Source organism: Mirounga leonina, unplaced genomic scaffold, assembly GCF_011800145.1.
Source record: "Mirounga leonina isolate KUSES-001 unplaced genomic scaffold, KU_Mleo_1.0 Mir_93, whole genome shotgun sequence".
NCBI classification, from domain to species: domain Eukaryota; kingdom Metazoa; phylum Chordata; class Mammalia; order Carnivora; family Phocidae; genus Mirounga; species Mirounga leonina.
In genome coordinates this window covers 388,165-415,624 of record NW_023270854.1, presented here as the reverse complement: position 1 = coordinate 415,624, position 27,460 = coordinate 388,165, and the positions used below count along the sequence as shown (strand labels likewise).

General features: G+C 54.9%; 1 protein-coding gene across 1 annotated transcript in view; it reads left to right on the top strand.

The window, feature by feature from the left end:
- The first annotated feature begins 15,408 nt into the window (after positions 1 to 15,408).
- The window catches only part of KCNG2 (potassium voltage-gated channel modifier subfamily G member 2), a 29,686-nt gene continuing 17,634 nt past the window's right edge, over positions 15,409 to 27,460 (top strand). The window contains exon 1 of the mRNA XM_034996264.1: positions 15,409 to 15,995. Within this exon, the coding sequence (XP_034852155.1) occupies positions 15,426 to 15,995 (570 nt within the window). The 5' untranslated portion in view covers positions 15,409 to 15,425. The remainder of the gene's footprint in view (positions 15,996 to 27,460) is intronic.

Below are 27,460 nucleotides of genomic sequence, written 5' to 3'. Positions count from 1 at the left end.
CCTGGGATTGAGTGTCGGGCTCTGTGCTCAGTGGGGAGTCTGCTTGGGATTCTCTCTCCCTCTGCCCCTCGCCCCGCTTGCTCATGCGCTCTCTCCCTCTCTCTCTTCTCTCTCTGTGTCTCTCAAATAAAATACATCTTTTAAACAAAAATGAGAAAATAAAAGGGGGATTGGACATGTCGTTTCAGGGACTTGAGACGCACTGGCAGAGGTCTGACGGGATGGCACCGTTTGCGAAGGGCCACCTGGGATGAGCCACCACACGGGGAAACCGACCTGGGGTAAGACGCATGCCTGCTCCCAACATCCCACTAGGAGGAAACCGGAAGGCTGATCTTTTCCCTGAAACCATTTCTTTTAAAGAATCTTACCATATGATGCTGCAAACACACTGATTTCCTCGGAGCTTAGATGAGGAATGGGAAAGAGGGTGAACTCTGGGGAAGGAACCCGAGGCTGAACTGGTGAGCACAGCCGCTTTGGACCCCTGTCCTCACAGGACAGCGCCCCACAGCCAGCCGCTCTGGGAGGCCAGCAGGCGACGGCCAAGGGTGCCACCCTGAGTTTTAACTAAAGAGTGGGATAGAGGCAAAGTGATGAACTGGGAGTCCCCCAGAGAGCCTGTGTCCGCTGTCCCCAGCCCTATCCTTTGTCCCATGAGTCCCCCAGAGTCTACCTCATCCTCCACGGGGCAGTCGTGGAGCAAACGCTGGGGAGCTGTTTATTCTTTGAGCTTTGCACCCAGATCCCGGACTGAAGGCTGTGCAGGGATCTAGGTGCTCATCACCCCAAGCAGAATGGTGTCACTAGCTCCTACCCAGCTCCATGCATCCCAGTCTCGCACCTGCCCCCCAGGCTCTCCCACACGTGCCCCCTGGAGGGTCCTTCACCTGCCCCCCAGCCTCGCCCGTACCTGCCCTCCTCCCCAGCTCTCCCCCACCTCCTCCCCTGCCTCACCCCCACACCCCCTCCCTCACCTGCCCCCCCAGGCTCTCCCACACCGGCTTGGGCCTCTCCCCTCTTCAGTCTTTGCTGCTACTTTCCTCCTCCCTCTTCTTCCCACTCTTAGCTGTTGTCCAGAATACCACACCTCCCTCCTTGTCCACTCTTATCTGGCATTTAGAGACCTTAAGTCTGGAGAAGACTAGAGATTATTTCATTCAACCCTCAGTTTGCTGCCTGGACCCTGAGGCCCTGAGAGATTTGGGCGGTGGGCCCCAGACGCACACAGATGAGGCCAAGACACCATCCCCCTCCCCTGATTCAGTCCTCGGGCTTCCCCGCCTCAGTGGCAAGAGTCCTATTGGGCCAGCACTCGGCGGTCACAACAGCTTCACACACTCAGACATGGTTTCAAAGGAGCATCCCTCCTCCTCGCAGCTCCCGTGTGCCCGCTGCAGCCCATGGGCAGAGGCAGGTCAGCCGTGAGCTAGAATCTAGAATCGGGCTGGTCCTCTCTCATCAGCGTTCGACTGCGAGCCAGGACTCACCCCTTCGGCAGGGCAGGTGGAAGCTTCATTTCCCTTAAAAATTGGCAGAGAAGGATAGCATGTGAGTTTTCTTTGTTGTGGTGTCTCTGTGTTTCTCAGGCTCCACAATTGGTTCAGGATTTCTTGACGTCTAACCTAAATCTTTTGCTGCACTTTGATGTGACTGTTAGCATTGCTGGGAGCTTCACTTGTGATTCTGCTTTTCTTTCAATGCCCGCATCTTAGTGGTGTTTGGGGAGTGAGAAAGCAGGAGCTATGAACTTAGAGAACAAAACCCAAATCCGCCACAATAGTTTTAGAAGCACACTTTCACTAGGACACCCCACGGATGGACAAAGAGTTGAGCAGGTCAAAGTGTGCTGCGTACGTGAATGAATAATGGACACATCAGTGTAAGCGTATTTTAAAAAGATTCATCTGTCCCATTTGGTCAAGGCCAGTGTGGTATATTCTGACAGATTGCCGTGAACAGAAATATGACACAGCAGATCCGCACATAGCCGAGCTGAGTCCCGGGGCCACACTGTGAGCAGCATGCACCAGGCTCTATCCAAAGGCCGTCGGTGGCTGCTGGTGATGTTAGACTGAGTGGCCCGGAAGAGAAAGGAAAGCCTTAGTGACCCACAGCAGATGGTCAAGGTGGGAACGCTCAGCACAGAAAGTAACATCGTGAGAGTTATGTTTCATTGGTGTAGTTTTTTTCAGGGTTTTGTTTTTTGGCTGTTATTCTCCAGCTTTTTTTTAAGTGAAAAATCTCAAACATACACAAAAGTTGAAAGAGTAGTTTAGTGAAAACCTGGCCATCTGTACGTACGTGTGTGTGTGTTCACATATATATGAATAATGATCCATCTTGCAAGTAGCTTACAGAGATCAAGACATTTTGCCCCTGAATAGCTAAGTATGAATCTCCTAAAAAATAAGATGATTCACTTCCGTAACCATAATACCATGTAATGCTGAAGAAAATTAACAATAATGGATGTATCATGTCCAAATGCAGATTTCCCCAATTGTCGCAAAACTGTCTTCTGTAGATGTTTTGGATAAAATTAATCAGGTTTCCACACTTCATTGTTTGGTTGTCTCAAGCTCTTTGACTCCTGCTTCTAGAACATTCCTCCCATGTTTCGATTTCCCGCATCATTGACTCTGTGAAGAATCCAAGCAGTTGTTCCGCAGAATGGCCTTTGCTCACGTTTGTGTGTGGTGTTTCTCACCCGCACCCCGTATCCTCTGGATACGTGGACGTGGATCTCCCTGTCACTCAGGGCGGAGCCCGATGGCTGTGTCAGCCACTGCACACTGCGTCATTTTAGAGGCCCATAATGTCAGCGTGGCCATGCCAAATTGTGCGACTGGATTCAGGAGTGAACCCAAAATGTACCCATTGTAAGGCCACACTCGCCCTCACGATGTCTGGGTGGCCAGTGCAGGGCACATGCCCGTCCCCCAGGGGTGGCAAAGGTTTTTCCCTCCTCCATACTTCTGTCTTTTATTACCGCATCTCTACAGACTCATGGGCCTCTGGTTACTCGTGTTTCACAATAAGCTGAGTCATTACGCACCCACTCTCGGCATCTGCCGGTAGGACCCTTCCCCGTGTGCCTGTTCACCCGGGACTGCCTCTCTGCTTACAGTCACAAAGCACTGGATCTCACCCCGGATTCCGCCTGCCTCACCTTGGGAATCAGTACTTCCTGGGAGATTCAGCTCAAGCGGGAAGGACCCATCCCTGATGGCTAAGAGCATTTTTAGTAAAAAGAGAAGGTATTTAGCTGTACGATCTTATGAGCTATGTTGGATGTGTTCATTCTATTCTGAGCAGCTACAACAGAATGTTTAAATAAGATCCAGAGTCCCGTAACATCATGGCCCAAATTTCCAGGCTTCAGTGGAAAATCAGTCCAAGAGCCAGGACGATTCAAACCCAATGAAGGACATGCAGTAGACACACACCAACATCGAGACAGCAGACACGTCAGAATTATTTAAGTAGCCAGTGTAAAAACATTCAATGAGCAATTACAAACGAGCTTGATGCAGACAAGAAAATAAAGCCTTAGCAAAGAAACAAAGTCTCAGCGAAGGAAGAGAAGATATAAAGGAGAAGAAACTAGAGATTTTAGAACTCAAAAATACAATAAATAATATGAGAAACTCAATGGATGGATTCACGTGCCAATGGGAAGGATGGATGAGAGCATCTGTGGACGACAAGGCTGACCCATCTGGAGAGCAGAGAGAGAAAACAGACTGAAAATAACACAGACAGAGGCTCAGAGACTGTCGTACCATAACAAGATCCAACATTCATGTCATCTGAGTCCTGGAAGGGGGAGGACAGTGGGGCTGAAAGTTCTTGGAGAAATAATGACTTAAAAATCAGTAAAAGATACAAGCCTACAGATTTAAGAGCTGAATGGATTCTAAACAGTACAAACAGTACAACTCCACACCAAGACACGTCGTGGTCAAATCTCTGAAAACTAAGGGGAAATTAAAAATCTGGAAAGCAGGTAGAGAGAAAAGGCGCCTTACCTGGGGGAAACAATTCAAATAGCAGGAAATCTCTCATCAGAAGCCATGAGGCCAGGGGAAGTGAGACAACATTTTTCAAGTGCTAAGTTTAGGACAAGAAGTATCAGCTCAGAATCTTACATTCAGCAAAAATACCCTTCAGGAATGAGGTGAAATCAAGATATTCTCAGAATACACTGGCTAAGAGAATTTGTCACCAGCAGATTGGGAGTTCTCTGAGGAGGAAGAGGGGCTGAGGAGCCTCCGGAAGGAAGAGCTTGGTAAGCAAACGCGGGGAAAACACAACCGGCTTGCTGTTCCTCTGGAGCTTCTGGAGTGATGTTTGATGGTGGGAGTGAAAACCATCACGCTTGCTGATGTGCTTACAAAGGCTCGTAGAGGAATGATTCAGGACAGTTACAGATCGGGCGTGGTATAGATGTGTAAGGACAGTTAGGGATCTGTGCTTCACGCAAGCTGGTAGAAGAACACCACAGTAGACTGACAAGTTGTGTATACCTACTGCGGTGTCCAAAACAGCCAGTAAAACACTCAGAAACACGGCCATGAGTCCACAGAGAATTCTAAAATATGAGCAAGTCATGCACAGAAATGAAGAACAGAAAACAAAAAATAAAGTGGGACATTTATTAAAAATTACATTATTACATTAATCATCAATAATTCCTTAAGCATAGGGGCGCCTGGGTGGCTCAGTCAGTTAAGCATCCATCCGACTCTTGACTTCGGCTCAGGTCATGATCTCAGCCCCAAGTCGGGCTCCACACTCAGTGGGGTGTCTGCTTCTCTCCTTCATCCTCTCCCTTTGCCCATCCCCCTGTGCACATGCTCCCCCCCCAAAATAAATAAATAAATCTTTAAAAAATAATTACATTAAGCATAAATGGTATAAGAGCACCTGGCTGGCTCAGTCAGTGGAGCTGATGACTCTTGATCTCAGGGTCGTGAGTTCAAGACCCACGTTGGGTGTAGAGCTTCTTAATTTAAAAAAAAAAAAAAAAACAACAGGCTGTTTAAACTATTTTTTTTAAAGCATAAATGGTATAAAGAAAACAAATACCAATTAAAAGGCAGAGAGATTAACAGACTGGATGGAAAAACAGGACCCAACTGTATGTTGTCTACAAGAAAGCCACTTCGATATAATGACCTAAGCAGGTTGACAACGGAAGGCTATGACGTGCAAACGTCAGTCAAAGGGAAGGTGAAGTGGCCGTATTTTGTATTTGATAAAGCGGACAAGGGGCAGACACGACGGCCAGGACAGAGAGGGGCACTCGAGAGGCTGAGACTCAAGCCTTGGAGACGTGGCCGTGCTGAGTCTGTGCACAAGGAGCCACCGAGGGGGTTGGCTGTGACCAGGGGAAAGCAGGTTTGCGGTGAGCACAGTTTCTCCGAAAAGCCCAGGGAGGTGGGCTTTATAAGTAAAGAGAAATTTATTCCGGAACGTACGTGGAGAGGCAAAGGGACTAGAACCAGCAAAGGCTGTCTTGGAAAGGAGCCCAGGTCCAGGTCTGGAGACACGCTGCACGCTGTCGTGGCCGGACCGAGGGCACACTCTGCGGGACGGAACAGAAAACCCACAGAGGAGACACACAAACAGGCCCAACTGGGTTTTTTTTTTTTTTTTCTTTTTCTTTTTCTTTTTTTTTAAGATTGATTTATTTAAGAGAGAGAGCGAGAGCATGAACAGGAGGGGCAGAGGGAGAGAGAGCACGAAGCTGAACAGAGAGCCAGTCCTGGAAGGCTACCTAACAGTCCATCTATATTCCACTCCCGGGTTTTTGGTTTTTTTAAGTTTATTTACTTATTTATTTAAGTAATCTCTACACCCAGTCTGGGGCTCGAACTCATAACCCCGAGATCAAGAATCACAGGCTCCTCCAACTGAGCCAGCCAGGCACCCCCACCACTCTTGGGTTTGACCAGAGGACGGGGAGGGGGATGCTGGTGTTTACTGGGGGTTACAGAGGGGACAGGAGGGAGGTGGGCACCTGGGGGCCCCTGGGGTGGTGGTGGTTCTGTCTGTGTCACCCCACGTCCTGGCGGTGCGACTGGGCTGCAGGTTTGCAAGATGCTACCGCGGGCAAACCAGGGGAAGGGCACAAGGGATCTCTGCAAGCTTAAAATTAAAAGCTTAGTTTAGGGGCGCCTCGGGGGCTCAGCCGGTCAGGCATCCGCCTTCAGCCCAGGTCACGATCCCAGAGTCCTGGGATCGAGCCCCGTGTTGGGCTCCCTGCTCGGCGGGAAGCCTGCTTCTCCCTCTCCCTCTGCCTGCTTGTGCTCTCTCTCTCAAATAATAAATAAATAAGATGGTTTTTTAAGTTCAATTTAGAAAGTCTTTGAAGCAGTGTAGACCTTGCTTTATACACAGCACATCTTGTGCACACATACACAAGTAGGTATTACTTACCAAATTTCCGTGTCTTACCGTAAATCATAACTGGAAAATAATCGTCAATTTTTCTGTCAACAACTTGGCTAAAAATAGGTCTAATCAGCAAGTTTTCAGTTCTGTTCATATATACACTTTAGAAGCCTCTTGTAACTTGTGTTGCTTTGACATACAGAAAATAAACACATTTCAAAATAAAATAATTGAACACATATGAGTTTTAAAAATCGGGGACTCCTGGGTGGCTCAGTCGGTGAAGCGTCTGCCTTCGACTCAGGTCATGTCCCGGGGTCCTGGGATCGAGCCCTGCAAAGGGCTCTGGGTTCAGCGGGAAGCCGGCTTCTCCCTCTGCTCCTCCCCCTGCTCTTGCTCACTCTGATTCTTCCCCAAATAAAGCCTTTTTAAAAAATCAGAAAGGAATTATAGGAATAATCCTAATAAGGACTAATTTTTAAGACTATGAAAATCTCCTAAAAGTCATGTTTTATTTAAAATTATTTACGTTTGGCTCTTGGTTTTTAACTGGTAGGTGATCTTTATCGTAACTCATGTAGCGTTTGTCTTGTAGGACAGTGAGAACCTAAAACAGTGCACCTCCTCACCCGGTGTCAGCCTGTGAGCTCTCACGTCAGGAAGTGAGGGGGCTCGCTCGGTCCCACGCCAGCTGGCTGGTGGAAGGGGAGAGCATCTTGTTGAGACCACGTTTCCCTGGTGTCCCAGGGCCTGGTCCACGCATCTGCTCTTGTGGACGCGGGTCGTCTCGGAGGTTAAGTGTTTCGACCACAGAGCGGAGTTTGCTCCTGGGAGAAGACCAGACACGCGGTGGCGGGGGGGGGGGGGGGGCGTTGCTGGACAGATGCTCCATGGACAGACGTCCTGGCCACAGTGGCTGGTGGTGAGGAGAGGGGGAGTCCACTCCGCAAAGACACCCGAACCAAAACTGAGGCAGGAACAGCCCTCAGAGGCTGTAATTGCTGCATTAATTATCTTGCAACATCTGTAGTGTGAAAACATTTTTAGATCCTGAAGCAACAGCTGTGAATCGGAGACCAAACCGCTCTGAGCTTCCTGCTGGCCAGGACGCCCTCCCCTGTATCCTGTACCCTGTGGCACAGATGCCCCAGCAGCCTCGCGATGTCCGCCAGCCTCCGGGGGGATGTCTGGCTTTATCGTGTCTCCCCTCGTGGGGCTGCTTGAACGAGCCTGGTTTGAGCCTGGTCTCGCCCTCGGCACCGCTGACGGGAGGGTGCGCGTCCCGGGCCCCGGAGCGCGATGGGCAGCCCCCACCTCCGCCTGTCGGTGCCCTCGGTGACCTCCCAAAACCGCCAGCAGACGGTGCCCCGTGTCCCCTGGTGGGAGCCCTGGTCTGGAAAACCGGCCACGGTTTCCTGGAGCCGCTCTGTGGAGGCCTGGCGGGGCGCGTGGAGACTAACAGGCCGCGGGGAAGGCGTCCTTAGTGTAAGCAAGTGCCCCCACACGGGCACCCCCAGAAGCTCTGAGTGATTTCAGTGCAGAACTGAATGTCGCATGTCCCAGCAACTGCTCTTTATTACGTTTCCCAAAAAGCCTCTGCGACACCGGGGTGACCTCACTCTGTTCTCACACATCCGCATGCAGGAAAACCCCGCGGACCCCACTCAGAAGCACTTCCTCAGCTCCGGTCCACCCTCAGCCTCCATTCCTTTATCCAAAACTCATAGTTCCCGAGCACCTACTAAGCACAGGTGGTGTTCTGGGCATTCGGGACACGGTGGTAACGCAAGGACACCACCCTGCCCTCCTGCGCCCCTGTTAACAGAGCCCTCTCCTGGCTCACGGACGGGTGTCCCTCCCTGGCCGCCCGCTCCCCGCGTCGGGGCTCAGCCAGGGGCGGGGACCGCGTGCAGCCAGATGGGCCTGCGGGTCTGCGGTGCTCACGGCAGCTCCGAGGTGCCCCCAGGCCCTGCCGGCCCCAGCGTGTGGGTCACCGCGGCAACACACAGCAGCTGGCTTCTCTCCAGCCCAGCGGGGACAGCCTGTCTGCGCTGCATGCCTCACGCCCGGGGCCTCAGCTCGGGGGCTGCAAGGGCCGGGCTGGAACCCCCAAGGGCTCGCTCGCTCGCCCGACAGGTGGTTGATGCCGGCTGGAGCCTGAAGCCACGTGTCGCTCCCTGTGTCATCCTGGTTCCTCACAGCGTGGCCCCGGGGCCCCACGGCGAGGTCCTGACAGGGCGGGAGCCGGTGGAGGCCTGTCCTCAGAAACCACGCAGCACGCCACCTGCCACGGCGCGTCGCTGGACGGAGCGTGCTCCTGGCTCCGAGCTCCGTCCAGGATGCTGTCCCCAGCAGGACGCCTGCCCTACTAAGAACAGGTACTACACTGATCCTGGCCAGAAGGCCCAGAAACAGGGCAGTGCACCTTTAGGAACACACCGTGTGCATCAGCGTGGGCTGAGGACTCACGTGCCAGCACTGTCCTAGGCGTTCACACGCCCTCTTCGGTCCTTTCGAGGAAGCTGCTGTTGACTGTTATTGATTCCGCTTACGGGTGTGGGCTCTGTGACATCCGTGGGGTCGCACGGCTCTCGAGTGCCAGAGCTCGGTGTCAGTCGGCGGTGGGGCTGGAGCTGAGGGGATTACGAGTCCCCATGGCTGCCACCAAACAGACTGCTCCTCAGCGACATGACTCACAGAGGAAGCATCCTCCCTTCTCAGGGGGGTGAGGCCAGTGCCGTGAATGTCCTGCCACTCAGGGGGACGTTGGTCTGAACTCTTCACTCCCTGAGGAACATCTTGTATCCAACGTAATCTCTGCTCTATTTCTGTGATCCTGAATCACACCAGGAGCCTGAGCACGGTCCGGACGTGCTGAGTCCCCCCTGAGATGCAGACTTAACGAAGAGGACGTGTCCCCACAACGAGGCGCTCACTCGGCAGGCCCCGGAAGAGCGTGTGCGGCCCAGGTGGCAGGCTGCTGTGTCCCTGACGGGGCCGCGGCCGCCCCGGTCCTCCTGCACCCGCGAGGGGTCCGCGAGCCAGGTGGGCTATGGCACGTCAGAGCCGGACCGCCATCTTGCTGGTGGGGACGCTTGACATAAGGAGGACGGAGCTTCTCGTGGAACCCCAGCCGATCGGTGGCAGGGCCGCAGGTGAAGTCCAGGCCTGCTGCCCCCGACATGGTCCTTCTGGGCCTCAGGTTCAGGCCTCAGGCTTCTGCCTTACTCGGACCCTTGCCGTTGCTTCTGGGGAAATCATGTGGGCCGTGTTCTTGGGCCCCCCAACCAGTTCAGCCAGAAACCTCCCATGTGCCGGGCCGTGGGCCGGACCACATGCCAGCCACGCTCACGCCAGCCTAGCCGCCATTCAGGGGGCGGGTGACGTGTGGGGCAAATAGGCTGCGAACGTCTGGGGCAGGTCTGAGGCTCAGTCATCACTAGCGTGTCCCTTCAGCGACACTCCGGGGACCGTGTTGGGGTGTTTGATACGTCAGTGGGCACAAGAGATGGCAGCCATACCCTCGTGGAGCTTCTGTTCCAGCAGAGCAGAAGGGAAACCAACAGTAGATAAAACAGGTGAGCAAACTGCCTGCTTCTCCAGGAGCAAAGTGCTAGGACAAAAGGAAGCTCTCGGCAGGTTGGAGGCCAGGGACGGACGGGGTGTGGGGTGAGCTGAGGGACGGGGGCAGAGCTCAAGGGGAGGTAGGATTTGAACAGGGACTGTAGCTGTGGCACTGGGCAGGTGCCCAGGGCAGAGGAACAGCCCCAGGGAGGCGAGGGGCAGGAGGACGATGGGAGGACGCCGCACCAGCCACGTGAGCACCGCGTGGGCCGGACCTTCGTCCGTGGGAACGGGCACCAGGGGAGCTTGGGTTGGAGGGATGGCTGGAAGGCCTCAGGAGCCCCCCTGGCTGCCGTGCTGGGCACAGAGGACAGGTTGGAAATCTTTCCGGAGCAGGTGGTGGCTCAGACCAGAGGCATTCAGTGGCTGAATGCTGCCGCCCATCAACACAAGTCAGGAATTCCCCAAAACATCAGACGTGGGGTGTCAGCAGCCTGTGATCAGCCTCGAGGGACTCTTGCAGAAGGTCTTGGGATTGGGACCACAGGCTGGCTTAAAGCTGCCGCTGGCCTGTGCTGATGGGCCAGGCGGTCAGGGACAAAGGTGCATTCATTCCCTTCTGGGCCCACACGTGGCGTTCCTTCCCGCGGGATGGACACCGCTCAAGGGGAAGCCGGCCTCACTGTGAGCCTCCTGACAAATGGGGGTCTGGGTGTCCTCTTCTTCCAGCGCCGACCTTGCATGTCTAGTCCTATAGAATGCCGTAAGAGGAGGAGCACGACCTCCTTCCACTGGAATCTGTGAGCTGAGCATAGTGACTGAATGGCCAGGCTGGCTTTGACGTCCCACTTTGAAGTCAGTCTTGGGAGTATGTGCGTGTTACCGATGTGAGCTGAAGGTCGAGGGTGCTGGGGGTTCGTGTTACATCACAGAACATTGCACCAGGTGTCAGTCACGGTGTGGTGAACCGTCCCTGGCCAGGCACCTCCCGAGTACCACCACTGAGCATCCACAGCAGCGCCCACCCTCTTGGGACTCATCTCAGAGGCTGGCCTCCATTGTCCTGTGGTCCCAAATGGGCTAGCCGGGAGCCCCTTAATATGCTTTCCTAAATACCCTTGGATTGTAAAGTGAGGAAATAAAGGTCTTACACGTCCCACAACACACAAAAAATGCCAGGAAAACGCTCTCCGGTGTCAGAAGCACAAAGTCTTCTCAAATTCTGAGAAGGAGTCAAATTTCTGTCCCCTCGAGGAACACCGGTGGAAGACTCGGGAATGGACAGGCTCTCTGGGGCTGCAAGGAACCCGGAGGTGTCCCCTTGCCAAGCAGCCCCGAGCGACAGGTGCGGCCCTGAGGAGTGCAAGCACAGCCTAGCTGTCCTCATGCAGCTACACAAGGGATGGTCTACCCCCCATGGCGTGTCAAGCCCCTGTGGACACAGAAATGCCAAGACACAGAGAATGCTTAAATATACGGGACTCTTGCTCGCATCCCGATGGTGCTTTGGGGCACTATGGCTCTGCTTGCAGACTCTGCGTGCGATTTGCTTACAGCTCTGTGGGCTCCCACTTCACTGAAAGAACATCTGGCTGAGCCAAACCCCATCACAGGTTAGCTGATCTGGCAAAAAGACGAAGGCAAACAGGTTGGCAGGACTGCATTAGGTCCTGGGTGAGTCAGCAGGAATCAGAAGGGAAAGGTAAGTGCCAGAGTGGCCAGCACCCAGCTCCGTCCCCCAGCTCCGCGATACGTGGTTTGCAGTCTGCCAAGTGCAGCCAGCAGAACCTGCCTCTGAGGGTCAGTGCCCGTAAATGACAAGGATTCATGGAAGTCCCAGACCCAGCAGGCCCTCAGACGGTCTCCCGAGCAGCTGTCACCATGCTCGGAACCCCCGCCCCAGCTCCTAGTGCCTCCTCGATCAGCCTTCCTCTCCCTCCCCCACCCACGCTGCTCCTCTGGGCCTGGCTTCTGTTAGTGTGCCCAGGAAAGGAACTCGGGGACTCTCTGGGAGCCGTGCCCTCTGCACCAGCCGTCACACCAGCCATCTCCAGATGAGCTGGGAAACAGACCGCTGGGGCATGAGCCTCTCCCACAGGGCCGTCCGCAGGACTCCATGTCTGCTCCCCTGGGGCAGGGTAACATCCCTCTCCATTGACTCTGGGTCCCCTGTCATTGTTCACAGCACCCTGTGCCTTCTGAAGAGAGTCCCAGTTTGGATGACAAACTACACGGGGGAGGAAGGTGATCGGCTGGGCAGAAGTTGGCATTGTGAGGTTCACAGAGACCATATCATAAAAGAGTAGTAATTCCTATGAAAGACCCAGTCAAGCAGCCCAAGATAGCGGCTTTAAATCCCTTTTCTTTCTACAAAAAGCAGAAGGTTCCATTCTTGAATCTAAGAGCCTGGTGCATAGGAGGTGTTGAATGATCGTTAGTTACAGGGATGAATGCATGCATGCATGAAACCACTAATAACGTTCTCTTTTAGACACTTTTCCCTGCATCTTCCTGTTTCTTTAAAGTTCCAGGAACCGTGCGCTCCACACACAGAGCTGGCCTCACACTCCCCAGATGTTTGAGCTCAGTTCCTCCAGGGCAGAGTGGAGGAAGGGACGCAGAAGCAAGTAGCTAACTTGGGAAGCAACTCCAGGAATGCCAGTCTGGAGTGACCAGGAAGGGAATGCAGGGCGAGTCAGCCAGTGAGGCCCCTCACAGGACTAGAGAGCTCTGGGGTCTCTCAGCCCAGCTTCTCAGCCCTGGTGAGAGCCGCCCCTGCGGACACGGAGTCTCAAGCATCTTCGGTCTGTGCTGGGCAGGCAGGGCAGGCCCTGGCAGCCAGAAAAACCCACACAAAGAGACCCAGGTGCTGGCAGCTAGGAGTCCACCCAGGGTGTGCACAGGCCCGGGGGGGATGTGGGGCCCAGAGAGACTTGGGGACCAGGGGACATGGGTCCAGGGAGACCCAGGGACCAGGAAGACATGGGTCCAGGGGGATGTGGGGCCCAGGGGGACTCTGTTTCTTGTTCCACTCCTCCTGGTCTCTTTGGGTAGGTCTTTTTTCCCCTGGTGTTTTAATTCCTTCTTTCATGTCTTTATGTATGTTTGAAACTTCTATTACCTAAAGTTCCTAGGAGCCTACTCTTATTATTCATGTGCGTGCTGATATTTGCTCATGTGGGTTGTTGCCCTGTGTGTTTTAGAATTTTGTTTTGTAAATTCATCTTCATTGAGGTTTCATCTGTGGGAATCCCGTGAGGCTGGACGTGAGAGTCAGTCTCTGTAGACCAGTGGCACTGTTGATATTTGGGCAGCTTTCCAGCCCTTGGTTCTGGGGATGTCCTGTGCACTGCAGGGGTCAGCAGCACCCATCTCTCTACCCATGGTTGTCAGTCACAACAGTGAACAACAGCTCCAGGCTTCGCCAAATGCCCCCCGCAGCTGGTTGAGAACCACTGCTCTAGACGGAGTGTGTGGGCCCTAACAGGCCACAGGGACAGCACCCACCAAGACTGTCTTCTGTGAGGGACCATTTCTTAGCTTTGAGTTCCACAGACCAAAATTCCAACGTCAAAAACCACTGTGAGGGTGGGCTTTGAGATCCATGCTTTTATTTTTCACCTAGAGCCAGGCAAAGAAATCTCATGATCTTCCTATACCGGCAGCTGGATTTTTTTCTATCTTTTCCCTGAGGGCGTAGCCTAGCAAAGGCCCCAGGAGGTCACACCCTCAGCTGCTGTCACGGTTAAACCAACCTCCTGTCTATCAAAAGTGAACGAGTCTGACGGAGCCCACACCCCTGACAATAGAGGGATCAGACTTCTTCATCTGTCCCCGTTCGCCACCTTGTGGTAATATGACAGGTCTCTTTGCTATTATGAATGAAGCTGAATATCTTGTCATATGCTTGAAGGCTATTTTTTCCTTTCCTGTAAGCTTTGTGACTTTTGCCCATTTTTCTATTGAGCTGTAAGTCCTCTTAAAATCAGCAGCCCTTAGATGTCTGTTGTGTTCCATGTTGGGAATGGGGGATGTGTTTAAGGTGCTTGGAAGTGACAATGTGGTCTCTTAAGTCAGCAAGAAGTTGACTTTAGAACACTTTTAAAGTGAGGGATGATTTATAGTTGTATTTCTAAATGTATATTCTGGAGGAAGAAAACTGTTTGCAAAAGTTCCAGGGTCTAGCTGATTATGCATGCAGTTCTTTTAATGATTATTCACCCACCTACAGAGAATTTGAAGGACACATTTGATTTAGCTACACCAGGAGTCCATCATCCTGTTCCACAATTTAGTACATGACTCCAAGGGGGTGTGAAAGGGGGAGGGATCGAAGCCCTCTGCAGCCCAGCAGGCTTTCCCACATGTGTGTCATATAAGCTGGGTTTCTCTGTCCCTCGTGGTGAAACCTGACGCTTGTATTCCCAGCAGAAACTGCTGTCCCATCTTTGATTTCTGCAGTTCCAGGAGAGAGGGTGGCGTGTGGTGCTCTCCCTCTGGGGCGTGGCACCTTCTGAGCCTCCCCGGGAACTGCAGCCGCTGGTCCTCACCAGTCAGCCTTGCTCCAGGGACTCTGGGGGGCGTCCCTGTGAGTGCCACACGCCGCCCCCACAAGGTTTCCTTTTGCTGCTTCCTGCCGTTTCAAGTTCAGATGTGTTACTACCCCATGAAGGGGGTTCGGTCTGTGAGCCTGGGGGGTTGCATGAGCTGGAACTCTCAGAGCCTTGAATCCCTCAGAGTCTTCGATTTGAGGAAGCAGCAGGAAATCTTGGCAGCAAGTTTCCGTGCCCTAAACGATGATTGCTTTCAAATAAGTGAGATCTCGCTCCTTCAACACAACTTCCACATTTTCCCCAACTTTTTGCTTCTGAGAGGCCCCCCAGGTTGTCTTGGACCTTTCTGAGTGCCCTCCCGAGCACCGGCTTCTTTCTCATAGAGACCTCACCTTGCAGTTGGGGGTGCTGGGCTGTCTCTGTCCCCCAAACTGGAATTCCAAGGAGCCACGTCCTCCGTGTCAGGTGTCTGACACACGGATGTTCATTCAGTGCTTACTGACTGCAGGCAGGAGTACACACAAGATTCAGCCTTGATCACTTTCTCTCTCCCATCCAGCAACCAGCTTGGCTTTCCAAAGTCCAAGTGCACACTGCCCCACAGCTTGATGAAAACTAATTCCCAGTCTTTCCCCCTTGACCTTTATTCGAGGAGCAGATGAGCCTGGCCGGGATCCCCGCGGGGCATCGCCAGGGCAGCTGTCCCTTGGCCACTGCCCTGGTCCCCGCGGCGTGAATTGAGGCCAGGGCACCACCCCAGCGGGCCTGCGGGCGCTGAAGGGGTCGGCTCCGGGGGCCCCCTTGGACGCGGGACAACTGGGCTCCTCCCCAGGCCGGTCCCCCGCGCGCCCTGACGCCTCTGTTCCCTTGCAGGCGCTGCGTCCTGAGCCCGGCCGGGCGCCGGCGGCCATGGTGCTGCGCCCCGAGCCCGCGGGCGGCCGGCGCGTCGTCATCATCAACGTGGGCGGCTGCAGGGTGCGCCTGGCCTGGGCGGCGCTGGCGCGCTGTCCCCTCGCGCGCCTCGAGCGCCTGCGGGCCTGCCGCGGCCGCGACGAGGTCCTGCGCGTGTGCGACGACTACGACGCGGGCCGCGACGAGTTCTTCTTCGACCGCAGCCCGTGCGCCTTCCGCGCCATCGTGGCGCTGCTGCGCGCCGGCAAGCTGCGGCTGCTGCGCGGCCCGTGCGCGCTGGCCTTCCGCGACGAGCTGGCCTACTGGGGCATCGACGAGGCGCGCCTGGAGCGCTGCTGCCTGCGCCGTCTGCGCCGCCGCGAGGAGGAGGCGGCCGAGGCGCACGCGGGGCCGCGGGGGAGCCCGGGGGGCGCGCGGCCCGGCCGGCGCCTGCGGGACCTGCTGGACGACCCGCGCTCCGGACCCGCCGGCAAGCTCTTCGCCTGCGTGTCCGTCGCCGTCGTGGCTGCCACGGCGGTCGGCCTCTGCCTGAGCACCATGCCGGACATCCGCGCCGAGGAGGAGCGGGTGAGACGGGCGGCCCCGACGGGCTGGGGGATGGCGGTGGGGGGCGAGGCCGGGCGGGGGGTGGGGAGGGGTGGTGGGCAGACTTGGATGGGCGGGGGGTGGGGGTGCGGAGCTGGGCCTGGGGAGCGGCTGCTGGCTCCCCGCTGGGTTGGTTGTGGCCAGGACAGAGGTTGGGGACAGCGGGGGCCTGGAGGCAGCTAGGCCAAGGGAGAGCAAGCTGAGTGCTGGTCCCTGACACCCTCCCGGATGGGGGCGGACTGCAGGCGCTGGACCCACCGTCCCCTGCCCTGGTCAAGAGCACCCAGAGTGCGCCTTCTCCAGGAGGCGCACACATCAGACCCGCGGCTGTGCACTGATGAGACGGTTGCAAGAACTCAGTGAGGCTGGCTCCCTCTGGTCAGCAGGCCTTCCCTGAACCTCTCCAGTAGTTCGGCCTTCAGAGCGTGGACCACTTGCAGCTAAACATTCAGTATCATGAAGGTCTGGAGAGTTGTGAGCTTTAATCTCTAGTCCTGTGGTCTTGAACCAAGGGCACACGGCCTCACATTCTTGCAGGACACTGGAGCCAGGCCAGGTGTCTGCTCGGGCAAACCCAGGGTTGACTCTGTTGAGGTGCTGGGCGCATTTCTAGCAAATGGAAGATTCTCTGCCCCTGTTTGGTCTGTGAGAATGCCAGCACATGTGGCTAGAAATGCTGCCAGGTTCGGATGTTACCCAGCTCGTATCAGCCTTTATGCACTGAGCACACCGTGGAAAATCCAGGGATCATTCAGGAAAGGCCTGGAGTGTGTGCCGTCTGGGGCAGCAGGGCTGGAAGACAGAGGGTCCTGCGGTATTTGGAGGACAGAGTCGAGTATTGCCCTGCATTTCCTCCTTGGGTGGGGGGGCATAATCCCTCCACAGCTCCCTCTTCCCCCATTTCAGGGGCTGGGCCAAGGCTCCGGAACCCCTTCCTCGGGCAGTGAGCTCGAGAGCAAAGCCTCAGAGCCCTTCAGAGGTCAGGAGGTCAGCCTGGAGCACACGTGGTGGGGTCACCCCTTTTCGAGAGACACAGTGAAGAGCTGAAGGGAAACGTCCTGCTGAAACATTAGCTATTAGCTGGCTGACCGAGAGCATGGCAACCCTGACTGCAGATTAAATTTAAATGTAAATTTTAGGAAATTGGTTCCCTTTGCCGTTGGGTGTCTGATTCCTGAGCTGTTCCTTCAAGGTGCCTTAACTTAGCTCAAGTTTCAGATTCTGCTTCAAAAAGGTACTTGCTGTGTTTGGATTTTCTAAAGGGCAATAACTCCGGGCAGTACGCAGGAGGGGAATCATGTACATAAGCATCAGGACACCGGAGAAGTTAGGGTTGTCTCGATTCCTGACATCCTCTCAGGAGTGAAGCTGGCCATTGTGGAGTCCTCGGAGGGCCCACTGGCCCCCATGTTCATATTCATCAGCCCCCTCCTCCCCACTTCCCGAAACATCACTTCACACTGGCCAGGTACCGTCTCGTCCCGTCAGTTCTGGGATTACAGAGGAATAATCCCAGTGTCCGTGAGCACATGGTGGAGGTATGTCCATGTGCTGCCCATTGCCTGGTGAGAGACGCCTGTGGAGCACGTGGCAGGCGCTGAAGAGAGAGTAAATGTCGCTCATCAGCTTTTTAGGTAAAATATACACAGAATTTACCAATATCTTAACCATTGTAAAGTGTGCTGTTGAGTGGTATTAAATACATTCACGTTGTGTAATTATCCCCACCATCCATATCCAGAACTTTTCATCTTCCCCAAACTGTAACTCTGTCCCCATTAAACATGACCCCCCGTCCCCAACTCCGGGCACCCACCATCTACTTTCTGTCTTTATGATTGTGACTCCTTTAAGAACCTCACATAAGTGGAATCCTACCGTATTTATGTTTGGCCACTGACTTATTCCACTGAGCATAATGTCCTTAAGGTTCATCCATGTTGTAGCAGGAGCCAGAATTTCGTTCCTTTCTAAGGCTGAGTAGTATTTCATTGTTAAGTATACACCACATTTTGCTTATTTGTCCATCTATCTACGGACACTTGGGTTGCTAACACCTTTGGGCCGCGGTGCATAATGCTGCCGTGAACTTTCATGTAAAAACACATGCTTGAGTCCTTGCTCTCCATTATTTTGGGTAAACATCCAGGAGTAGACTTGCTGAATTGAATGGTAATTCTATGTTTACTTTTCTGGGAAACCTCCTTACTGTTTTCCGAAGTGGCCTCACCATTAACTCTTTCCAGGCACGAGGCAGACGGGGTGGAGGGTAGAGGGGAAGAGAGAAACTTGAGAGCCTTTTAGTATTTTCTTGTTGGGGTTTTTCCAGTAGAATTTAACTTGAGAGTTACAGGGCTAAAATATTTTCTGTATGTGATTTCTGATTTTTAAATAAGTGGCTAAAAGACTTCTTTTTAAAGTTTAAGTCTCTTTCTGAAGGCTCCCAACTGAGTCCTCCGAGGTGTGGGTTGGCAGGCCGCTGGGCCGCTGGTTCTGACGTTCGTGGGCCTTCACAGTGACGAGCACACCTGCTTCTCCTGCACCACAGTCAGGTGGGCGTTCCAACTAAAGCACCCAGTGTCTTCTGGAGAAGCGTCTTGGGGGAGCAGGGTGTGTCCTGGAGAACCCGAAGTGAGCTGAAGTAGCTCCCTCGGTCAGCTGTCTGTTTCCTCTCTGGCAGTTCTGGTGTCGTTATTTTTGTGTGTTGGCACAGAGAAGCGTGGAGGAGACAGACCATCCTTTTCCTCCAGTATTAAAAGGACTGGAGGAGAAGGGGCGGCTGTGTGTGGTTCCTGGGGCTGGCCCATACGATACCTCTGTGAGGGAGTGAGCGGGGTCCCAGGCCCTGGTCGAGCTGAAGGAAGCCCACGGCAGAAGCTGCTTCTTGGAGGAGTTGTAGGACGAGCACCCCGTGAGGCTGAGGGTCTGGAGGTGCTACCCGGGACACGTGGACACTCCACGCTGCATTATCGCCAGGTGCACCTGGTTCTGCAGCTGTCCTAACACAGAATAGGTTCTGGTTTCCTGGTGTCCAGTCCCCTCGAGTGTCCCTTTGCTCACCCTGGGGCTCAGTCCACGGAACAAGCTGCTGCCCTCGCGAGCTAGTCACACCTGGACAGCCCGAGCCTGGAGCGCGGGGTGGGCGGGGCCTGAAGCGCGGGGTGGGCGAGGCCTGGAGCCGGGTGTCGGCGTGGCCTGGAACCGGGTGGGAGGGGGCCTGGAGCCTGTTCCCCAGGCAAACCAAACCTGAAGCGGGGCTCTGATGCCCAGGGTCACAGGCACCACCTCACAACACAGCGAGGACCCTGGACCAGGAGGTGTCCTTCCCCAGGCTTAGCTCTCCCACCGCACCCCCGGGGGAGCTTGGAGGGGCTTCTCCCAGAAAGGCTGTAAGGGATGCACGGTCCCCTCCTTACTCATTCCTGCCTTCTGCTCTGTCCCTCTAAGATGAGGAGGGCCGGGGAGGGGGCACCTGCAGGCCCCCGAGTGTCCAGATGGTGGTGCAGAGGACTCCAGTGTGTGCCCCACCTGACCCCCAGGGCTGTGAGTGCAGCCAGGGCCACAGGGACCCCAGGGCCCCTTTTCTGGCTCCTTCTGTGTGGGGCCCTGGGGCTGGAGCCGCCCTTAGGGCTGAGCCCAGGCCACGAAAACCTGTCATTCTGAGGGTGACAGTGTGCATGGTTAGGCCGATCGCAGGAGCCTTGGCCGGCAGGTGACTCCCACGGGAGCTCCATCATGGGTCACTGTGTTCCCTGTGTCTCCCACGTGTCTCCCACTGTGTTCCCTGTGCTCCCACGTGTCTCTCCGCACAGTCCTGGCCCCGGGCCTGCTGAGACCCCGGGGAGGGCACGGTCCTCTTCCTTCTAGCCTTCCAGCCGGTCCATGCTGTTCGGCCCTCTTCAGGGGCTCCTTCCTCTGCCTCCAGCTCTCAGGCCTCTCTCTCCCGGGGACACAGATGACATCGGGCCCTGATCCAGCACCGTCCCCAGGGGACCGGAAGCGCTGTTCTCCCGGGCTGGCCTGTGTGCTGTGCTCACAATCGCGGACTGAGCAATCCTAAGATATCTCTTCCTTCAATGAGGAATCCCCCCTCCTGAGAGGGCATCCAGGCCCAAAAACCATGAAAAGTGGTAGCTCGGCGCCGTGGCGTCAGACCTGCGCCCTGCAGAGTGTCCAGGAAGGAACTGTGATCTCACTCAGGAGGTGACGATCCATGTGTAAGGAGTGGAGACTGGGGCGTCAGGCGCGTGTGTCTGTAACTGGAAGACAGAGCCGCCCAGAACACGTGGAACACACTCCGATCCGAAATTATCTGTGGGCAGCCCACTTGCCATGTGTCTCCAACAGCCCTCTAGAACCTAACAAAGAGGCGCTTGCCTGCTTCCGGGCATCTCAGGGCACACCCAGTTCCCTCCCCACTGCACCCTGGGTCCTCGCAGGCCCATGGCTGCCGGCTTCTTCGCCCCCACCTGCAGGACCCACCTGCCTGGTCCCAGAAGGCCTGCGCCTCATCTCTGGCTCCCCCAGTGCGCCCGCCGTGAGTGGGGCCCATCCCAGCACCTGGGCCATAGGTGTCTTGGTGGCATCCTGACCCCCAGATGTCCTCATGGGAGGCCTTAGGGCCATCTGCTCAGTGGTCCCAGCTCGTCGGCAGGGACAAATGTTACCAATGTAAACATCTATGGCCACAAAAAGGTACACTGAATTCTCTGATCGCCAAAAAGTACTTCCTAATCCAGAACATGCCCAGGACACACCTCACTTTCCCTTGGCTCCTAGAAGAAATAACCGCAGGAATGATAACCCAGCAGTATCCCCGCCGTTTTGTGGCCACACGGGAGGGGCTCCATGCAGCAGATGAGTTGATGTTCTAATGCCAGGTGCTTGGACGGAGCATGGGGTCTGTGCCCCCACGGAGTGAGGTGGGGTCACCGCCGTTTACAATGGAGACTCCAGGCCCCCGGCTGAGGTCATCTCCAAGCTCCCGCTCCACGTTGCTGTAGGAGCCCTGAGCCAGAGGCCATTTGTGGCCTTCACCTTCGGGGTTGCAGGAGGCTGTGGGAAGGGCAGGACAGCACGTCGCTACCCCTCCCCGCGCCACATGGAGGCCCCATGTGAGCATGTACCCTAATTACTGCGGGATCCTCAGGACTCTCCTGTGGATCTGGAGTGAACGAGGCCCCCACAGCCACAAAGTGACATGTCCCTGGGCCCCAGCTCACTCAAGGTGGCCGGGAGAGGCCACGGCCATGCCCGGATGTTGGCTGTTGCCAGACGTTGCAGGGAGACATCTGTTTGGTGATTCCATGCTTCGAGGAGAGGCCTCAGAACTGTTTGGAGGACGGGGAACAGGAAAGTTTATTCCAGCAAATAGCTGCTGGATTCCTTTTGTACGGCAGCCGCTGGGGTGTTGCGAGGACGGTGCTGAGCGCCCGCCCGGTGGCTGGCAGTGGAGACAGGCCACGCACACGGGCTGTCAGAGGACAGGGTGTCAGGACAGGGTGTCAAAGCCGTGGCTTCCCCATACACTGGGCTGGTACTGGGCTCGGTCAGTTTTTCTCCTTAAAGCCCACATGATTGAATCAAGGCCTGTATAATTAGTTATAAATTTTGCTACTGTGATTTCAGCCTCGAATTCACTAGGAACGTTTTGGTAACAGCATTGAGAGCTGGTGGCAGAGCCTCTGGGCGTATGGCCCACGACACAGGTGGAGTTTTGCCAGTTTTCAGCATAAAAGCTTCACTCTGTGAGCTGTGCTAGGGTTTTCCAGAGAAACAGAATCAGAACCAACGAAAGGGGAGCCTGTGTCTCCTCCTTCTTTCCTCCTGTTGGATAGAAATGTCTCCTGAGTCTGGCCCACCGCTGTATTTGGGGGGCACACAATAGGTCTGGCCCGCAGGCTCATAGCAGAGGGGACTTTGCCTCTGATGGATCACACCTGGAGTATCACCCACATCTCCTTCGTCAAGATGCAGTGAGACTTTGGCCTTGGACGTTAGAGCTGATGCTAGCATGTGTGAGACTTTGGGGCTGTTGGAATGGATGTATTCTGCATGGGAGAAGGACAAGATTTGGGGTTGTCCCCCCAAATTCACATGTTGAAGCCAAGGTGATGTTTTAGGAGGTCAGGCCTTGGGAGGTGATGAGGTCACAAGGGTGGCGCCCCCGTGATGTTATTAGTGTCCTTATAAAAGAGACCCAGAGGGTCCCCTCACCCCCTTCGCTGAGAGGACTCAGGGAAAAGACGCTGTCTGTGAACCAGGAGGCAGAACCTCACAACACACCGAATCTGCTGGCCCTTCATCTTGGACATCAGGCCTCCAGAACTATGAGGAATAAATGTCTTGTTTTAGCCCCCACTCCGCGCTTGTTACAGTGGTCCTCACGGACAAAGCCAGCAGGTAGAGGGGTCCCCCTGGTCTCAGCACAGGGACTTGGGTTTTCCTCTTGAGCTCGTGGAGGAGCTTCTCCCGACCACGGTGGCAGAAGAAAGCAGCGTTGGTGAGGGTCACGGCAACAGAGCCACTCAGCATCCAGGGTGGTCAGCGGGGGCTGCAGGCAGCCATACACGCTCAGCACACAGCCTCCACCCCCCCATAGGGGACAGGTGGGCCTCCACGTGGAAACGTGGCTGCGCAGTGAGCAGCCTGGGTCCTCCACGTGGAAACGTGGCTGCGCAGTGAGCAGCCTGGGTCCTCCACGTGGAAACGTGGCTGCGCAGTGAGCAGCCCGGGTCCTACGTGCCGTGGGCACACGCTGCTGCAGGGCTGGGATTGCTGTCCTGACCAGGCGGCCACAGGCCCAGGTGAAGCTTCGCTTACTCTTTGCCGGAAGGAAGAAGGAGAGACAGAGCAGTCAGCAGCCAGACCTCACAGACCGCTGCGAGCTTCTCCGGGGCTGCAGGCATGCGGGGCAGAGAACGGCACAGCCAGTGCCCCCGAAAGAAAGAGAGCGGGTTTGGTTGGTTTATTTTCCTGTTTACAAAGATCTGATCCAGTAATCAGCAAAATCCAGTGGCAAATTTTGTGCAGTGAGTCAAGCCTCTTCGGGGAGCCAGACATGCCTGCCCGGTTCAGGCTGCTGTTCTTGTTCACCTTCCTCTTCTGTAAGATGAGGATGGTCATTCTTCCAGGGCCGCTAAGAACGGCCAGGTGAGCACCTGTGCGGCCCAGGTGCTCCGGGAATGCACTCACCCTGACGGGCTCCTCAGGGACGTGGCTGGTCCTCTCTCCCCATCCAGGCCCCAGGCTCCACCACCCCACCTGGAGCTGCGGTCCAAGGCCCCACGTCGGAGAGACCCTTTGGTGAGGCCCTGACAGGCTCTGGAAACAGCCAGGAGCACGAAGGGATGAACATAAAGCTCAGGACTTTCCCCCTTCCATTTCTGCACAAATTTGGCAGGAGAAAAAATGGGGGAGGGTGTATTTTGTGCTTCAGTCTGAAAAAAAAAAAAAAGACTTGTACTCAAAATGCCTAGAATAGAGGCTACAAGATTTTTTTTTTAAGATCAGTTTTTAGAGCAGTTTCAGGTTCACAGAAAGATTGAAAGTCCAGAGACTTCCTGTAGACCCCTGCCCTGACACGCACGGTCTCTGCCATCATCAGAGTGGTGCATTTGTCACTGTTGATGAACCTACGTGGACTCGTCATCATCAACCAGAGCCCACAGCTGACATTAGGGCTCACTCTTGGTGGTGTACGCTCTGTGGGTTTGGACAAATGTGCAATGACGTGTCTACCATGATGGCACCTTACAGAGTGGCTTCATTGCCCTAAAAATCATGTGGTCCACCTATCCATCCCTCCGCCAGCTCCCAGCCACCATGGGTCTGCACCGTCTCCATGGTTCTGCCTTTCCCAGAACACCATGTGCTTGGGGTCACACAGGACACAGCCTTTTCAGACTGGCTTCTCCTACCAGGTGATGTGCACTCAAGGTTCCTGTGTCTTCTCTTGGCTTGATGACATGTTCTTTTTTACCACTGAATACTGTTCCGCTGTCTGGACGGACCACAGTTCATCATCACCTACCGAAAGTCACTGTGGTTGCTTCCAAGTTTTGGCAATTCTGAATGACGCTGGTGTAATTACAGTATGCAGTCTTTTGTGCAGATGTAAGTTTTTAGTTCATTTGGATAAATAATTAGGAGCATGATTGTGAGATCGAATGATAAGAGTACATTTGGTTTTGTAAAAAACCACAAACAGTCTTCCAAGTGGCTGCCCCATTTTGCATTCTCACTGCAATAGATAACAGTTTCTCTTGTTTCGCCTCCTCTCCAGAATTGGGTGTTGTCGGTATTTTGGATTTTGGTCATTCTAGTAGGTGTGTAGTGGGATCTCATTGCTTTAATTTGCATTTCCCTGAAGGGGCACTGGGTTGGCACAGTCGGTTGAGCGTCCAACTCTCAGTTTCCGCTCAAGGTCGTGGGATTGAGCCACAGGTTGGGCTCCATGCTCAGCAGGGAGTCTGCTTGGGATTCTCTCTGCCTCTGCCCCTTCCCCCCAGCCCACATGCACGCTCACTCGCTCTCTTCTCTGTCTCTCAAATAAATAAATCTTTTTTAAAAAGTGAATTTGCCTTTCCGTGATGACCCGTAACTTGAAGCATCCTGTCCTCTGCTTTTTGCCATCTGCATAGCCTCTGTGAGGTCATGGTCAAGCTCCCAGAGGTAAATCTGAGCATAGGTTGGGGCCACCGTATGGCTGGACCCTCTGGAGCTTTAACTCTCAGACTTGTCCAAACCGAGCGTCCAGCAATTTAGCAATCACAGTTTGGGTTCTTCTGCCCCGGTGCTGGTTCCCGGGGCAGTTTGGAGTGTGGGCTCCCATAGGCGGGGCTCCTGCATCCGCGGCCTCTCCGATCTTGGGGTCAGCAGTTTGCTGCACCGTCCCCTCTCACAGATTTGAGAAGAGCTGCTGATTTTTCAGTCTGTTCAGCTTTTGTTAGGATGGAGTGGTGACTTCCAAGCCCTTTGGTGCAGAACTGAGACCCTGTCCCAAGGTTCTTTTTGCCATCGTCTATCCAGGGGCATTGAAGGGACAAAACTGGGTATTTGTTAAGTTCTCAGATGCTGCACGCGGAGCAAGGCCCAGTGCCCAGCTCCTGTAGGACCTCCTTGAAACACTCCTGTCTGCTTTTCGAGCCCTGCTGCCTCATCTTGTAAATGCAGATACTTCAAAGCTGTTGAGAATAAACTGAATAATTCATGTAATACCTCGGATGGTGCTTTGCGCACACAATTAAATAAATGGCAGCTCTTTTTACCTTTTTGTGCACGAGGAGGATGCTGATACTCGTGCAGGACATGCCAGACGGGGGGAGGCGGTCAGGAGGGCTGAGGGCAGAGGCCACGTGTGTTCTCCGAAAGCTGGTTTCTGTAAACAGTCTACAGTGTGGCAGGGAGCACCAATCCAAAGAGGCCGTTAGAGTCAGATGCCAACCTCGTGTGGCAATCAGCAGGGACTGTGTTGTGCAGGATGTGGCCCCCACTTCTCCCTCCCCATGGAGTGCTCAGTGGGGTTGAGACTGCACGGTGGCCAGAGAAGCGCTGGGCAGAAGATGCGTCCTCACCCTCCCTCTTAGCCCCTGGGGGGGCCCGTGGGACTGCTGGCAGCCCGGCATGCAGTTCGAGCAGGACCCCCTCCAGCCTGCAGACGAGTGGCCGCCCCCACACACACACGCACGCACACATGCATGCACACACACATGCATGTGCACATGCACACACAGGCACATGCACGCACACGCATGCATGCACACAGGCACACACGCATATAGGCACGCACGCACACACGCATGCATGCGCACGCTCCCGCACACATACACATGCACACACGTGCACACATATGCACACGCGTGCATGCACACACACACGCACACCCAGCACCCCGAGAAGGCTCCGCCTGAGAGGGAGAAGGTGGGCTTCATTCTTCGCTTTATTGTGAGCACATACTGAAGGGGTCCGTCTGTCCCTTCTTTCCCCCTGCAGCCACCAGCATGCAAGCAGCTGTGAGAATAGTGTTTATCAGAAATAAGTGGAAATAGATCTTTCCAGGTGTGTATAATCCCATTGCCTCCCCAGCATTTCCCTCATAGGATTCAACTATTTTGACTTACAAGCAGTATTTTTAAGAGACCTCAATTCATCCAAGCACAGATCCATCAGGCACCACCCTGACTGGAGGAAGAGACCCGAGAATTCAGGTTTTAGGTTCCACTTAAGTCTGAAATATTCAGTCTGACATGAAGGGATGTTTTTAATAATAAGACATTAACTATTCTAGCTCAGCAAACTGGCTATTCCCAAACGAGCTTGTGCGTTTCTGTTACCAAAAGTATTAATTTACCGGCACGTGTGAATAGTCTGGTAAGGGTTTGGAGTTAGGACGTGGGCAGGAAATACATTGTGAAATCCGTACATTGGAGGCTCCTGGGCTCTCCTATGGGAGCAGGCGATGACCCACACCGGCTGGGCTCTGCAGGATTTCCAGGGAAGACTCACAGGGGTGGGAGAGGTGCTGCTTTCTGAGCCGGCCTGGAGATGTCCATCTGGAGGAGTAAGCGGGTGCTTCCCTGAGGACTGGTTTGTGGCCTCGGTGTGCTATGCAGCCGCCAAGCCTCAGGTCCTGTCCAGGGACGGGGTCTGCCCGATGCCTCCCCCACCTGCCTCCCGACAGGTGTCACTGCAGCCCTAGGTCCCTGAGCCCCCGCCCCTCTGCCCCCACCCAGCCCGGAGACCATGCCCGTCTTCAGAAGTGTCCTCCTGACCGTGAGCATAACACCTGCTCTTTACGGAGAGCAGGAGACGCCGTCCTGTCTTGCCTCGTCGTGCCTCTCCGTGACATCGTAAAGCGTCGTGCCGTCTCCAGACACAGCGCGGCATCCAACAGACGTGCTGTTTTCTAACTCGAAGTATTCCCTCCTCGCACTTTGTTTGCCGTTCTTTGCTGCAGTGAGCCCCACCGGGTGAACACTCTCGCTCAGACTATTTCCTGGCATATGCCCACCCAGCGCACTGCGGCATCACCAGGCCCCCTCTTGATGCCCAGAGGAGGCCGTGCCATCCACGTGAGCACATCACCACCGTGTCCCCGGAAGAGTGGGCCGTGTCCTTGTAACAGTTTGCCTGACTCTTAAGAAAGCCGTCTCCTGGCTTTTGAAACTCAGTCAGTAGGAGGCTAACACCTTCTCACATCTTCACTTGCTGCTTATTCTTCTGAGGACTTTCTTCTTCGCCCCATTCACCGGGCTGTTGCCTTGCTCTTCATCTCTGTGCCTTACAGCTGGTTGCCCAGAGCGCTCACAGACGCCCCGCAGAAGGGGACCTGCTGCCAGCCCCCACCGCGTGAGGGCCCCAGCCGGGGCTTCCCCTGCCCGCTGCGTCCTCCCCTGCCCACTGCATCCTCCCCCTGCCCGCTGCGTCCTCCCCTGCCCGCTGCATCC